Below are 15,010 nucleotides of genomic sequence, written 5' to 3'. Positions count from 1 at the left end.
GCTGCTGCCCCTCCTCATGCTGCTGCTGCCCCTCCTGCTGCTGCTGCTGCCCCTCCTCTTGCTGCTGCTGCCCCTCCTGCTGCTGCTGCTGCCCCTCCTCATGCTGCTGCTGCCCCTCCTCATGCTGCTGCTGCCCCTCCTCATGCTGCTGCCCCTCCTGCCCCTCCTCATGCTGCTGCTGCCCCTCCTCATGCTGCTGCTGCCCCTCCTCATGCTGCTGCTGCCCCTCCTCTTGCTGCTGCTGCCCCTCCTCCTGCTGCTGCTGCTGCCCCTCCTCATGCTGCTGCCCCTCCTCATGCTGCTGCTGCTGCCCCTCCTCCTGCTGCTGCTGCTGCCCCTCCTGCTGCTGCTGCTGCCCCTCCTCATGCTGCTGCTGCCCCTCCTCATGCTGCTGCTTCCCCTCCTGCTGCTGCTGCCCCTCCTCATGCTGCTGCCCCTCCTCATGCTGCTGCCCCTCCTCATGCTGCTGCCCCTCCTGCTGCTGCCCCTCCTCATGCTGCTGCTGCCCCTCCTCATGCTGCTGCTGCCCCTCCTCATGCTGCTGCTGCCCCTCCTCATGCTGCTGCTGCCCCCCCTGCTGCCCCTCCTGCTGCCCCTCCTCATGCTGCTGCTGCCCCCCCTGCTGCCCCTCCTGCTGCCCCTCCTCATGCTGCTGCTGCCCCTCCTCATGCTGCTGTTGCCCCTCCTCATGCTGCTGCTGCCCCCCCTGCTGCCCCTCCTGCTGCCCCTCCTGCCGCTGTCTCCTTGGTCGGAGCTTGCCTGCTGAGACCCTCCACCCTGTCCAGAAGTGTTTTTGAGACAAACCTCTGCCACCCCCTCCTGATCGGAGCAGCTGTGACACTTTAACTCTGAGTTTTCTTTGTAACAGCGATACACTTTGCTGAGACCACCCATGGAATCTCCAAGACGAGAAAGTGAGTCAGACCGATCCTCCACGGGAACAACGTTACCATCACTAGGCTGATCAGAAACTCTGGTAAACACAAAGGCAGCATCATCCCAGCCTGAAACAGACACATTCAATGCTGTGACGATGTTCTCCGGCGAGAGGAAGGAGTAGACGAGCAGGAAGTTCCTGGGTGGGTTCAGTTTCGCTAACTCTTTCAGAACTCGACACTCTGCATGATCACCATTTTCTCCCTGGTTTTGTCTTTTGATGGGTTTGGCTACAATGACACTGTCACCCTCATACACATCACCCTTCTCAAGTGTTTCTAAAACCGCCTGACGCGGGTTGTTCTGCAGGATCCGGTCCAGACTTCCCTGGTCCTGGTTCATTGGGACGTTTGCAGCCAGACAGAACTGACCTTCACTTCCATACCTGCAGACAAGCAGAAGCATAAAGCTGTGAAATAACTCAGTTCATCAGTGTTTATCAGACACAACCTGACATTTCATAAACAGATATTACTCAGGTTATTATTATTTTCTCCAAATCCTGAACACAACATAAACTTTTAAAAAAACTGACAGAAAGTAAAAACTATTTTCCAAAAAGAAAAGTTGATTCACAGCAGAACACACGTCAGATGTTTGAAGAGACATTTTACTGTTTTCATGAGAAATATCCAGAGCAGTGACTTTAAATGTGGGGGCGTTACAGGTGTTACATGAAGCCCATAGACACCACGCTGAAGTTGGCATCCGATTCGAGAATTAAATGGATGGGCATAAAGGGCCATTTCACTGCATTTTTAAAAAAAATTTTGATCACCCTAAACTAGGTCCTGTATGGAAACTACAATAGTTAGACTGCTCAAGTCTGGATAGAATTATTCTAAAGAGGATACAGGGTCTTTAAAACACATTTTATAATTGGTTAAAACTTTATTTGGTCATTGAAAATTCAAAAAGGTGAAATCATCTTGCTGTAAAAGTGGGGGTGTCGAAACACCCCCATCCCCCACGGGTGCGACGCCCATGCATCCTGAATCTGATAAGTAAAAAAGAACTATTTAGGTTAATTAGCAACAGCTGGAGGAACAAGCTGAAACTCCATCCATCCATCCATCCATTATCTTCCGCTGGTCCGGGGGTCGGGTCGCGGGGGCAGCAGCTTGAGCAAAGAGACCCAGGCGTCCCTGTCCCCGGCCACTTCCTCCAGCTCTTCTGGGGGGACCCCGAGGCGTTCCCAGGCCAGCCGAGAGACATAGTCTCTCCAACGTGTCCTGGGTCTTCCCCGGGGCCTCCTCCCAGTGGGACGGGCCCGGAACACCTCACCGGGGAGGCGTCCAGGAGGCACCCTAACCAGATGCCCCAGGAGGCATCCTAACCAGATGCCCCAGGAGGCATCCTAACCAGATGCCCCCGGAAGCATCCTAACCAGATGCCCCAGGAGGCATCCTAACCAGATGCCCCCGGAAGCATCCTAACCAGATGCCCCCGGAAGCATCCTAACCAGATGCCCCCGGAAGCATCCTAACCAGATGCCCCAGGAGGCATCCTAACCAGATGCCCCCGGAAGCATCCTAACCAGATACCCCAGGAGGCATCCTAACCAGATGCCCCCGGAAGCATCCTAACCAGATGCCCCCGGAAGCATCCTAACCAGATGCCCCCGGAAGCATCCTAACCAGATGCCCCAGGAGGCATCCTAACCAGATGCCCCCGGAAGCATCCTAACCAGATACCCCAGGAGGCATCCTAACCAGATGCCCCCGGAAGCATCCTAACCAGATGCCCCCGGAAGCATCCTAACCAGATGCCCCCGGAAGCATCCTAACCAGATACCCCAGGAGGCATCCTAACCAGATGCCCCCGGAAGCATCCTAACCAGATGCCCCCGGAAGCATCCTAACCAGATACCCCAGGAGGCATCCTAACCAGATGCCCCCGGAAGCATCCTAACCAGATGCCCCCGGAAGCATCCTAACCAGATGCCCCCGGAAGCATCCTAACCAGATACCCCAGGAGGCATCCTAACCAGATGCCCCCGGAAGCATCCTAACCAGATGCCCCCGGAAGCATCCTAACCAGATGCCCCCGGAAGCATCCTAACCAGATGCCCCAGGAGGCAACCTAACCAGATGCCCCAGGAGGCATCCTAACCAGATGCCCCCGGAAGCATCCTAACCAGATGCCCCCGGAAGCATCCTAACCAGATACCCCAGGAGGCATCCTAACCAGATGCCCCCGGAAGCATCCTAACCAGATACCCCAGGAGGCATCCTAACCAGATGCCCCCGGAAGCATCCTAACCAGATACCCCCGGAAGCATCCTAACCAGATGCCTCCGGAAGCATCCTAACCAGATGCCCCCGGAAGCATCCTAACCAGATGCCCCCGGAAGCATCCTAACCAGATGCCCCAGGAGGCAACCTAACCAGATGCCCCAGGAGGCATCCTAACCAGATGCCCCAGGAGGCATCCTAACCAGATGCCCCAGGAGGCATCCTAACCAGATGCCCCAGGAGGCATTCTCACCAGATGCCCCAGGAGGCATCCTAACCAGATGCCCCAGGAGGCATCCTAACCAGATGCCCCAGGAGGCATCCTAACCAGATGCCCGAGCCACCTCATCTGACTCCTCTCGATGCGGAGGAGCAGCGGTTCTACTCCGAGCCCCTCCCCGATGACCGAGCTTCTCACCCTATCTCTAAGGGAGAGCCCAGACACCCTGCGGAGGAAACTCATTTCGGCCGCTTGTATTCGCGATCTCGTTCTTTCGGTCACTACCCACAGCTCGTGACCATAGGTGAGGGTAGGATCTCGTTCTTTCGGTCCCTACCCACAGCTCGTGACCATAGGTGAGGGTAGGATCTCGTTCTTTCGGTCACTACCCACAGCTCGTGACCATAGGTGAGGGTAGGATCTCGTTCTTTCGGTCACTACCCACAGCTCGTGACCACAGGTGAGGGTAGGATCTCGTTCTTTCGGTCCCTACCCACAGCTCGTGACCATAGGTGAGGGTAGGAACTCGTTCTTTCGGTCCCTGCCCACAGCTCTTGACCATAGGTGAGGGTAGGATCTCGTTCTTTCGGTCACTACCCACAGCTCGTGACCATAGGTGAGGGTAGGATCTCGTTCTTTCGGTCACTACCCACAGCTCGTGACCACAGGTGAGGGTAGGAACATAGATTGACCAGTAAATCGAGAGCTTCACCTTCTGGCTCAGGTCCTTCTTCACCACGACGGGCCGGTGCAGAGCCCGCATCACTGCAGACGCCGCACCGATCCGTCTGTCAACCTCCCGCTCCATTCGTCCCTCACTCGTGAACAAGACCCCGAGATACTTGAACTCCTCCACTTGGGGAAGGATCTCATTTCCGACCCGGAGAGGGCATTCCACCCTTTTCCGGCCGAGGACCATGGTCTCAGATTTGGAGGTGCTGATTCTCATCCCAGCCGCTACACACTCGGCCGCGAACCGCTCCAGTGAGAGCTGAAGGTCACGGCCTGAGGACGCCAACAGAACCGCATCGTCCGCAAAAAGCAGAGACCCGATTCTGAGGTCGCCAAAACGGACCCCCTCGACGCCCTGGCTGCGCCTAGAAATTCTGTCCATAAAAACTATGAACAGAATCGGTGACAAAGGGCAGCCCTGACGGAGTCCAACCCTCACAGGAAACATGTCACGAAAAGACCTTACCAGGGAGGCTGAGGAGTGTGATCCCCCTATAGCTGGAACACACCCTCCGGCCCCCTTTTTAAAGAGGGGGACCACCACCCCGATCTGCCAGTCCAGAGGCACTGCCCCCGATGTCCACGCGATGCTGCAGAGGCGTGTCAGCCAAGACAGCCCCACAACATCCGGAGCCTTGAGGAACTCAGGACGGACCTCATCCACCCCCGGGGCCTTGCCACCGAGGAGTTTTTTGACCACCTCGGCAACCTCAGCCCCAGAAATGGGAGGCCCCACGTCCGAGCTCCCCAACTCTGCTTCCTCATCGGAAGGCGTGTCGGTAGGATTGAGGAGGCCCTCGATGTATTCCCCCCACCGACTCACGACGTCCCTAGTTGAAGTCAGCAGAGCCCCGCCCTCACCATACACGGTGTTGACGGTGCACCGCTTTCCCCCCCTGAGCCGCCGGATGGTGGACCAGAATCTCCTCGAGGCCGTCCGGAAGTCGTTCTCCATGGCCTCCCCGAACTCCTCCCAAGAACGAGTTTTTGCCTCAGCAACCGCCGAGTATGTATGCCCACACCTGCTCTACGCCTCTCACCGCGGGCAACTCCAGAGTGGAAGAGAGTCCAACCCCTCTCGAGGAGGCTTGTTCCGGAGCCCAAGCCATGCGTCGAGGTAAGTCCGACTATATCTAGCCGGAACCGCTCAGGCTCGCGCACCAGCTCAGGCTCCTTCCCCAGCAGAGAGGTGACGTTCCACGTCCCAAGAGCCAGCTTCAGTAGCCGAGGATCAGACCGCCAAGGTCCCTGCCTTCGGATGTTGCCCAGGCTGCCGCCCAAGCTAAAACTATTCAGGTTAATTAGCGACAGCTGGAGGAACAAGCTGAAACTATTCAGGTTAATTAGTAACAGCTGGAGGAACAAGCTGAAACTATTCAGGTTAATTAGCGACAGCTGGAGGAACAAGCTGAAACTATTCAGGTTAATTAGTAACAGCTGGAGGAACAAGCTGAAACTATTCAGGTTAATTAGTAACAGCTGGAGGAACAAGCTGAAACTATTCAGGTTAATTAGTAACAGCTGGAGGAACAAGCTGAAACTATTCAGGTTAATTAGTAACAGCTGGAGGAACAAGCTGAAACTATTCAGGTTAATTAGTAACAGCTGGAGGAACAAGCTGAAACTATTCAGGTTAATTAGTGACAGCTGGAGGAACAAGCTGAAACTATTCAGGTTAATTAACAACAGCTGGAGGAACAAGCTGAAACTATTCAGGTTAATTAGTAACAGCTGGAGGAACAAGCTGAAACTATACAGGTTAATTAGTAACAGCTGGAGGAACAAGCTGAAACTATTCAGGTTAATTAGTAACAGCTGGAGGAACAAGCTGAAACTATTCAGGTTAATTAGTGACAGCTGGAGGAACAAGCTGAAACTATTCAGGTTAATTAGTGACAGCTGGAGGAACAAGCTGAAACTATTCAGGTTAATTAACAACAGCTGGAGGAACAAGCTGAAACTATTCAGGTTAATTAGTAACAGCTGGAGGAACAAGCTGAAACTATACAGGTTAATTAGTAACAGCTGGAGGAACAAGCTGAAACTATTCAGGTTAATTAGTAACAGCTGGAGGAACAAGCTGAAACTATTCAGGTTAATTAGTGACAGCTGGAGGAACAAGCTGAAACTATTCAGGTTAATTAGTAACAGCTGGAGGAACAAGCTGAAACTATACAGGTTAATTAGTAACAGCTGGAGGAACAAGCTGAAACTATTCAGGTTAATAAGTGACAGCTGGAGGAACAAGCTGAAACTATTCAGGTTAATTAGTAACAGCTGGAGGAACAAGCTGAAACTATTCAGGTTAATTAGTGACAGCTGGAGGAACAAGCTGAAACTATTCAGGTTAATTAGTAACAGCTGGAGGAACAAGCTGAAACTATTCAGGTTAATTAACAACAGCTGGAGGAACAAGCTGAAACTATTCAGGTTAATTAGTAACAGCTGGAGGAACAAGCTGAAACTATACAGGTTAATTAGTAACAGCTGGAGGAACAAGCTGAAACTATTCAGGTTAATTAGTAACAGCTGGAGGAACAAGCTGAAACTATTCAGGTTAATTAGTGACAGCTGGAGGAACAAGCTGAAACTATTCAGGTTAATTAGTAACAGCTGGAGGAACAAGCTGAAACTATTCAGGTTAATTAGTAACAGCTGGAGGAACAAGCTGAAACTATTCAGGTTAATAAGTGACAGCTGGAGGAACAAGCTGAAACTATTCAGGTTAATTAGTAACAGCTGGAGGAACAAGCTGAAACTATTCAGGTTAATAAGTGACAGCTGGAGGAACAAGCTGAAACTATTCAGGTTAATTAGTAACAGCTGGAGGAACAAGCTGAAACTATTCAGGTTAATAAGTAACAGCTGGAGGAACAAGCTGAAACTATTCAGGTTAATTAGTAACAGCTGGAGGAACAAGCTGAAACTATTCAGGTTAATTAGTAACAGCTGGAGGAACAAGCTGAAACTATTCAGGTTAATTAGTGACAGCTGGAGGAACAAGCTGAAACTATTCAGGTTAATTAACAACAGCTGGAGGAACAAGCTGAAACTATTCAGGTTAATTAGTAACAGCTGGAGGAACAAGCTGAAACTATACAGGTTAATTAGTAACAGCTGGAGGAACAAGCTGAAACTATTCAGGTTAATTAGTAACAGCTGGAGGAACAAGCTGAAACTATTCAGGTTAATTAGTGACAGCTGGAGGAACAAGCTGAAACTATTCAGGTTAATTAGTAACAGCTGGAGGAACAAGCTGAAACTATACAGGTTAATTAGTAACAGCTGGAGGAACAAGCTGAAACTATTCAGGTTAATAAGTGACAGCTGGAGGAACAAGCTGAAACTATTCAGGTTAATTAGTAACAGCTGGAGGAACAAGCTGAAACTATTCAGGTTAATTAGTGACAGCTGGAGGAACAAGCTGAAACTATTCAGGTTAATTAGTAACAGCTGGAGGAACAAGCTGAAACTATTCAGGTTAATTAACAACAGCTGGAGGAACAAGCTGAAACTATTCAGGTTAATTAGTAACAGCTGGAGGAACAAGCTGAAACTATACAGGTTAATTAGTAACAGCTGGAGGAACAAGCTGAAACTATTCAGGTTAATTAGTAACAGCTGGAGGAACAAGCTGAAACTATTCAGGTTAATTAGTGACAGCTGGAGGAACAAGCTGAAACTATTCAGGTTAATTAGTAACAGCTGGAGGAACAAGCTGAAACTATTCAGGTTAATTAGTAACAGCTGGAGGAACAAGCTGAAACTATTCAGGTTAATAAGTGACAGCTGGAGGAACAAGCTGAAACTATTCAGGTTAATTAGTAACAGCTGGAGGAACAAGCTGAAACTATTCAGGTTAATAAGTGACAGCTGGAGGAACAAGCTGAAACTATTCAGGTTAATTAGTAACAGCTGGAGGAACAAGCTGAAACTATTCAGGTTAATAAGTAACAGCTGGAGGAACAAGCTGAAACTATTCAGGTTAATTAGTAACAGCTGGAGGAACAAGCTGAAACTATTCAGGTTAATTAGTAACAGCTGGAGGAACAAGCTGAAACTATTCAGGTTAATTAACAACAGCTGGAGTAACATGAAGAGCACCTTAGAGAGGCAGAGTCTATCAGAAGTACACTAAAGAATTTCCCTGTAAAATAACAGTAAAATACTGGCAGCAGTGACGCCAGTATTTTACTGTTATTTTACTGTTATTTTATTGTTATTTTACTGTTATTTTACAGTGCAACTACTGTTACTTATTTAACAGTATAATACTGTGTGAAGTTCTCCCGCTTTTTAAACATGCTGGTTTATTTTCTACCATTTGTTACATTTGTGGTGATTTCATAGCGACCCCTTGTGTTAGGATTTACCCCCGTTTTATTTGGGGCGGATGTAGTAACTTGCCGGATCTTCATTTTTATGGATGTCGTTGTTTTGACTGGTGAAGCTGAGCTGGTGAGTTAAGATATATGTATAAAAAGTGATTAAAACTTAAATATGTTTATGTGTGCAGATTATACAGTGAATAATATGTCCGTGTAATTAATGTTGTGGTTTTGTTTTATACTTGTGTCATTTTCAGTTGATTACCTGGCGAACGGCACGGTTACTGTATAGGTGCTAGTCAGCATAGCACGTAAAGCATAAATGCTTCTACGAAAATAAACCACGAAAAATACAGTGATCGGAGGGCTGAGCTTGAGTGTGACACTGTTTCATCAGTTCAGAACAGCCTTTACGGTGGGAGTTATTAGACTAAAGTAGTTTAATAAAACCGTACAAATACCGTTTTTTGGATTGCAGTATATGACCGTAGAATAACGGTGGGTGTTGTGGTTATTTTGCAGCACATCTACCGTAATTCATTTAACTGTATAATACCGTATTTTTGGATTACAGTACATGACGGAAGGGTAACTGGGCTTTAGTAATTTTACAGCACATTTACCGTAATTTATCCAACTGTATAATACCGTTTTTTTGGATTACAGTACATGCTGTTAGGGTAACTGTGTTTTTGTAATTTTACAGCGCATTTACTGTAATTTATCCAAAAGTACAATACCGTATTTTTGGACTACAGTACATGACAGTAGGGTAACTGGGTTTTAGTAATTTTATAGCGCATTTACCGTAATTTATCCAACAGTATAATACCGTGTTTTTGGATTACAGTACATGCCGTTAGGGTAACTGTGTTTTAGTATTTTACAGCCCATTTACCGTAACTTATTTAACTGTATAATACCGTTTTTTTGGATTACAGTACATGACAGAAAGAAAACTTTGGGTTTTAGTAATTTTACAGCGCATTTACCGTAATTTATCCAACAGTATAATACCGTTTTTTTGGATTACAGTATATGACGGTAGGGTAACTGTGTTTTAGTAATTTTACACCCCATGTACCGTAATTTATTTAACTGTACGATACCGTATTTTTGGATTACAGTACATGACAGAAAGAGAACTTTAGGTTTTGGTTATTTTCCAGCACATTTACTGTAATTTATCCAACAGTATAATACCGTATTTTTTGGATTACAGTACATGCTGTTAGGGTAACTGTGTTTTAGTAATTGTAGAGCAAATTTACCGTAATTTATCCAACAGTATAAAACCGTTTTTTTGGACTACAGTACATGACATTAGGGTAACTGTGTTTTTGTAATTTTACAGCGCATTTACTGTAATTTATCCAAAAGTACAATACCGTATTTTTGGACTACAGTACATGACAGTAGGGTAACTGGGTTTTAGTAATTTTATAGCGCATTTACCGTAATTTATCCAACAGTATAATACCGTGTTTTTGGATTACAGTACATGCCGTTAGGGTAACTGTGTTTTAGTATTTTACAGCCCATTTACCGTAACTTATTTAACTGTATAATACCGTTTTTTTGGATTACAGTACATGACAGAAAGAAAACTTTGGGTTTTAGTAATTTTACAGCGCATTTACCGTAATTTATCCAACAGTATAATACCGTTTTTTTGGATTACAGTATATGACGGTAGGGTAACTGTGTTTTAGTAATTTTACACCCCATGTACCGTAATTTATTTAACTGTACGATACCGTATTTTTGGATTACAGTACATGACAGAAAGAGAACTTTAGGTTTTGGTTATTTTCCAGCACATTTACTGTAATTTATCCAACAGTATAATACCGTATTTTTTGGATTACAGTACATGCTGTTAGGGTAACTGTGTTTTAGTAATTGTAGAGCAAATTTACCGTAATTTATCCAACAGTATAATACCGTTTTTTTGGACTACAGTACATGCCGTTAGGGTAACTGTGTTTTAGTCATTTTATAGCGCATTTACTGTAATTTATCCAACAGTATAATACCGTTTTTTTCGGACTACAGTACATGCCGTTAGGGTAACTGTGTTTTAGTCATTTTAGAGCGAATTTACCGTAATTTATCCAACAGTATAATACCGTTTTTTTGGACTACAGTACATGCCGTTAGGGTAACTGTGTTTTAGTCATTTTACAGCACATTTACCGTAATTTATCCAACAGTATAATACTTTTTTTTTGGACTACAGTACATGCCGTTAGGGTAACTGTGTTTTAGTAATTTTACAGCACATTTACCGTAATTTATCCAACAGTATAAAACCGTTTTTTTGGACTACAGTACATGCCGTTAGGGTAACTGTGTTTTAGTAATTTTACAGCACATTTACTGTAATTTATCCAACTGTATAATACTGTATTTTTTGGATTACAGTACATGACAGAAAGAAAACTGTTTGTTTGGGTAATTTTACAGTATATGCCAGTGTGTTATAAAATCTGCTATTTTTGCATTTGTATAAATCCTCACCAATTTAAAACCAAAGTATGCCGGGCCTTTCAAATACCCAGCTCACTGGTTTAGAGAGAGATGCTACAGAGTGGGACACACGGACGTGTTCCAACATGTTTAAGATTGTTTTCATGTATTTTGAAGAAGCTCTCAGGTGAGATTCCTTTCCACTTAAAACAGCTTTAAATCTGCATGTCAAAAGAGTCATTGAGATGAAACGCAGTCCCAACTCACTGTGTCCTGATGGCTCGAACAACTTGAGTCAGCCGGTTCACGTCGACCGCGGTCAGACGGCGTCCAGACAGCAGGACCAGCAGCATCATCCAGGGCCGGAGACGCATCTGCAGGGGCCAAACGCATCGTTCTGAAGCCCCAACCAGGCAGAAAACAACCACCAAACGCATCGTTCTGAAGCCCCAACGAGGCAGAAAACAACCGCCTGATGACTCAAGATGACTGAGAGTTTCTCACCTTCACCGAAGTTTCCGATGAATTGTGCTGCTGCTCGGGTGGAGGGGGCTCCCAGGTCCTCAGAAGGCTGATGCTTTGGCAGCATTTCAGGAGGTTTTTATTGAGAACAGAGACGTGAGAAGAGAGGGTGGAGGGGGGGCGGGGACCAGTCCTCATCACAACTCTGAAGATTCAAAACGAGGAAGAAAGAAAAGAGAACAAAGACCGTAAAAATCTCACCTGCTGTTATCAGACCAAAAAATATGTTGTTGTTAGGCCGGAGTTCCTGTTCGATCGTTCACACGGACCAAACCGAAGTGACTCAGCTTTGCACCAGTGTGTGACATTCAACAGGCGGGAAAAAACAGTCTTAAAACAGTCGGGATCAGCCCCCAGCTGGTCCAGGCAGATGGTTTTTGGTTCTGATGGAAGTTTCCTCCTGGTCCTGGTTCTGATGGAGGTTTGTTCCTGGTCCTGGTTCTGATGGAGGTTTCTTCCTGGTCCTGGTTCTGATGCCGATTTCTTCCTGGTCCTGGTTCTGGTTCTGATGGAGGTTTCTTCCTGGTCCTGGTTCTGATGGAGGTTTGTTCCTGGTCCTGGTTCTGATGGAGGTTTGTTCCTGGTCCTGGTTCTGATGGAGGTTTCTTCCTGGTCCTGGTTCTGATACCGATTTCTTCCTGGTCCTGGTTCTGGTTCTGATGGAGGTTTCTTCCTGGTCCTGGTTCTGGTTCTGGTGGAGGTTTCTTCCTGGTCCTGGTTCTGATGGAGGTTTCTTCCTGGTCCTGGTCCTGGTTCTGATGGAGGTTTCTTCCTGGTCCTGGTTCTGGTTCTGATGGAGGTTTCTTCCTGGTCCTGGTCCTGGTTCTGATGGAGGTTTCTTCCTGTTCAAAGGGAGTTTTTTCTCCCCACAGTCGCCTCGTGCAGCTCAGGATTGGAGATTAGATCAGAGAGAAGTTTCAGTTTCAAACTTTTTATTTTTTGGATTAAACTGGATTAAATTGGAAAACTTCTGTTGTGATACTTAAATGATATTAAAATGAACTGAATTGAATAAACACATATATCCAGATATATCCAGATACATTTGTTCGCTGTAGACACATCTGTGTGATCCCGAATTTTAATAACAATACATAAAAGCTTCACTTTTTTTTGCCTAAAGTTTGGTCACCTATTTATTTGGCACATTTAACCTTGTAGCACCCAAGCATATGAATAATCATTGAAAAAAAATCATTTTGGCTCTTCTTGCATCTTTTTGGGTGGGAATAAACCAATATTTTTGGAGTTTTTGGAATTGAGCTATTTTTGATCATTTTAGGCAATGTTGCATATTTGCAGCTGTGGGCTTTCCTGATTAATTTTGTTCACAAAACCAAGTCATTCTCTGCAGATCATTTGGCAAAAAAGGTAAAGTGAAAGAGATTGATGAGGCGGCCGACCGGAGCTGTGGCCGCAAGGTGGTCGGTGCCTGTCGTGGCGGCAATCCCCGAACCCGCTGGTGGACCCCAGTGGTGAGGGAGGCCGTCAAGCTGAAGAAGGAGTCCTATCGGGCCTTTTTGGCCAGTGGGACTCTGGAAGCAGCTGATGGGTACCGACAGGCCAAGCGGAACGCAGCCTCGGCGGTTGCTGAGGCAAAAACTCGGGCTTGGGAGGAGTTCGGGGAGGCCATGGAGAACGATTTCCGGACGGCCTCGAGGAGATTCTGGTCCACCATTCGGCGGCTCAGGGGGGGGAAGCGGTGCACCGTCAACACCGTGTATGGTGGGGGCGGGGCTCTGCTGACTTCAACTAGGGACGTCGTGAGTCGGTGGGGGGAATACTTCGAGGGCCTCCTCAATCCTACCGACACGCCTTCCGATGAGGAAGCAGAGTTGGGGAGCTCGGACGTGGGACCTCCCATTTCTGGGGCTGAGGTTGCCGAGGTGGTCAAAAAACTCCTCGGTGGCAAGGCCCCGGGAGTGGATGAGGTCCGTCCTGAGTTCCTCAAGGCTCTGGATGTTGTGGGGCTGTCTTGGTTGACACGCCTCTGCAGCATCGCGTGGACATCGGGGCAAGTGCCTCTGGACTGGCAGATCGGGGTGGTGGTCCCCCTCTTTAAAAAGGGGGACCGGAGGGTGTGTTCCAACTATAGGGGGATCACACTCCTCAGCCTCCCTGGTAAGGTCTTTTCGGGGGTACTGGAGAGGAGGATCCGCCGGATAGTCGAATCTCGGATTCAGGAGGTGCAGTGTGGTTTTCGTCCTGGCCGTGGAACAGTGGACCAGCTCTATACCCTCCGCAGGATCCTGGAGGGAGCATGGGAGTTCGCCCAACCGGTCTACATGTGTTTTGTGGACTTGGAGAAGGCGTTCGACCGTGTCCCTCGGGGACTCTTGTGGGGGGTGCTCCGGGAGTATGGAGTGCCGGACTCCTTGATATGGGCTGTTCGGTCTCTGTATGACCGGTGTCAGAGTTTGGTCCGCATTGCCGGCAGTAAGTCGGACATGTTTCCTGTGAGGGTTGGACTCCGTCAGGGCTGCCCTTTGTCACCGATTCTGTTCATAATTTTTATGGACAAAATTTCTAGGCGCAGCCAGGGCGTTGAGGGGGTCCGGTTTGGCGACCTCAGAATCGGGTCTCTGCTTTTTGCGGACGATTTGGTTCTGTTGGCGTCGTCGGGCCGTGACCTTCAGCTCTCACTGGAGCGGTTCGCAGCCGAGTGTGAAGCGGCTGGGATGACCATCAGCACCTCCAAATCTGAGACCATGGTCTTCGGCCGGAAAAGGGTGGAATGCTCTCTCCGGGTCGGGAATGAGATCCTTCCCCAAGTGGAGGAGTTCAAGTATCTCGGGGTCTTGTTCACGAGTGAGGGACGAATGGAGCAGGAGATTGACAGACGGATCGGTGCGGCGTCTGCAGTGATGCGGGCTCTGCACCGGCCCGTCGTGGTGAAGAAGGAGCTGAGCCAGAAGGCGAAGCTCTCGATTTACCGGTCGATCTATGTTCCTACCCTCACCTATGGTCACGAGCTGTGGGTAGTGACCGAAAGAACGAGATCGCGAATACAAGCGGCCGAAATGAGTTTCCTCCGCAGGGTGGCTGGGCTCTCCCTTAGAGATAGGGTGAGAAGCTCGGTCATCCGGGAGGGGCTCGGAGTAGAACCGCTGCTCCTCCGCATCGAGAGGAGTCAGATGAGGTGGCTCGGGCATCTTGTGAGAATGCCTCCTGGACGCCTCCCCGGTGAGGTGTTCCGGGCCCGTCCCACTGGGAGGAGACCCCGGGGAAGACCCAGGACACGTTGGAGAGACTATGTCTCTCGGCTGGCCTGGGAACGCCTCGGGGTCCCCCCAGAGGAGCTGGAGGAAGTGGCCGGGGACAGGGACGTCTGGGTCTCTCTGCTCAAGCTGCTGCCCCCGCGACCCGATCCCCGGACCAGCGGAAGATAATGGATGGATGGATGGATGGATGGTAAAGTGAAAGTTCACCAGTAACTGCTGCTACCACAATAAAATGTATATAATAAACCTTTATTGAACGTTCTTAATACAAAGTGCGGAACGCAACCATCATAAACTTTCCATTCAACAACAAATCAAACAGATTTCACAGATCTTTGTTGTGAAAAA

At 48.1% G+C, this 15,010-nt stretch overlaps 1 protein-coding gene across 1 annotated transcript in view; it reads right to left on the bottom strand.

Annotated features, from left to right (window-relative positions):
- The window catches only part of LOC142382699 (uncharacterized), a 38,973-nt gene that overhangs the window by 8,350 nt on the left and 15,613 nt on the right, over positions 1–15,010 (bottom strand). The window contains exons 3-5 of the mRNA XM_075468821.1: positions 11,424–11,586; positions 11,187–11,293; positions 681–1,321 (exon numbers count right to left, since the gene is read on the bottom strand). Of these exons, the coding sequence (XP_075324936.1) occupies positions 681–1,321; positions 11,187–11,293; positions 11,424–11,586 (911 nt within the window). The remainder of the gene's footprint in view (positions 1–680; positions 1,322–11,186; positions 11,294–11,423; positions 11,587–15,010) is intronic.

This window comes from Odontesthes bonariensis, chromosome 6 (genome assembly GCF_027942865.1).
Source record: "Odontesthes bonariensis isolate fOdoBon6 chromosome 6, fOdoBon6.hap1, whole genome shotgun sequence".
NCBI lineage: Eukaryota > Metazoa > Chordata > Actinopteri > Atheriniformes > Atherinopsidae > Odontesthes > Odontesthes bonariensis.
The sequence above is the reverse complement of the archived record's forward strand: the minus strand, read 5'-3'. Positions and strand labels throughout refer to the sequence as shown.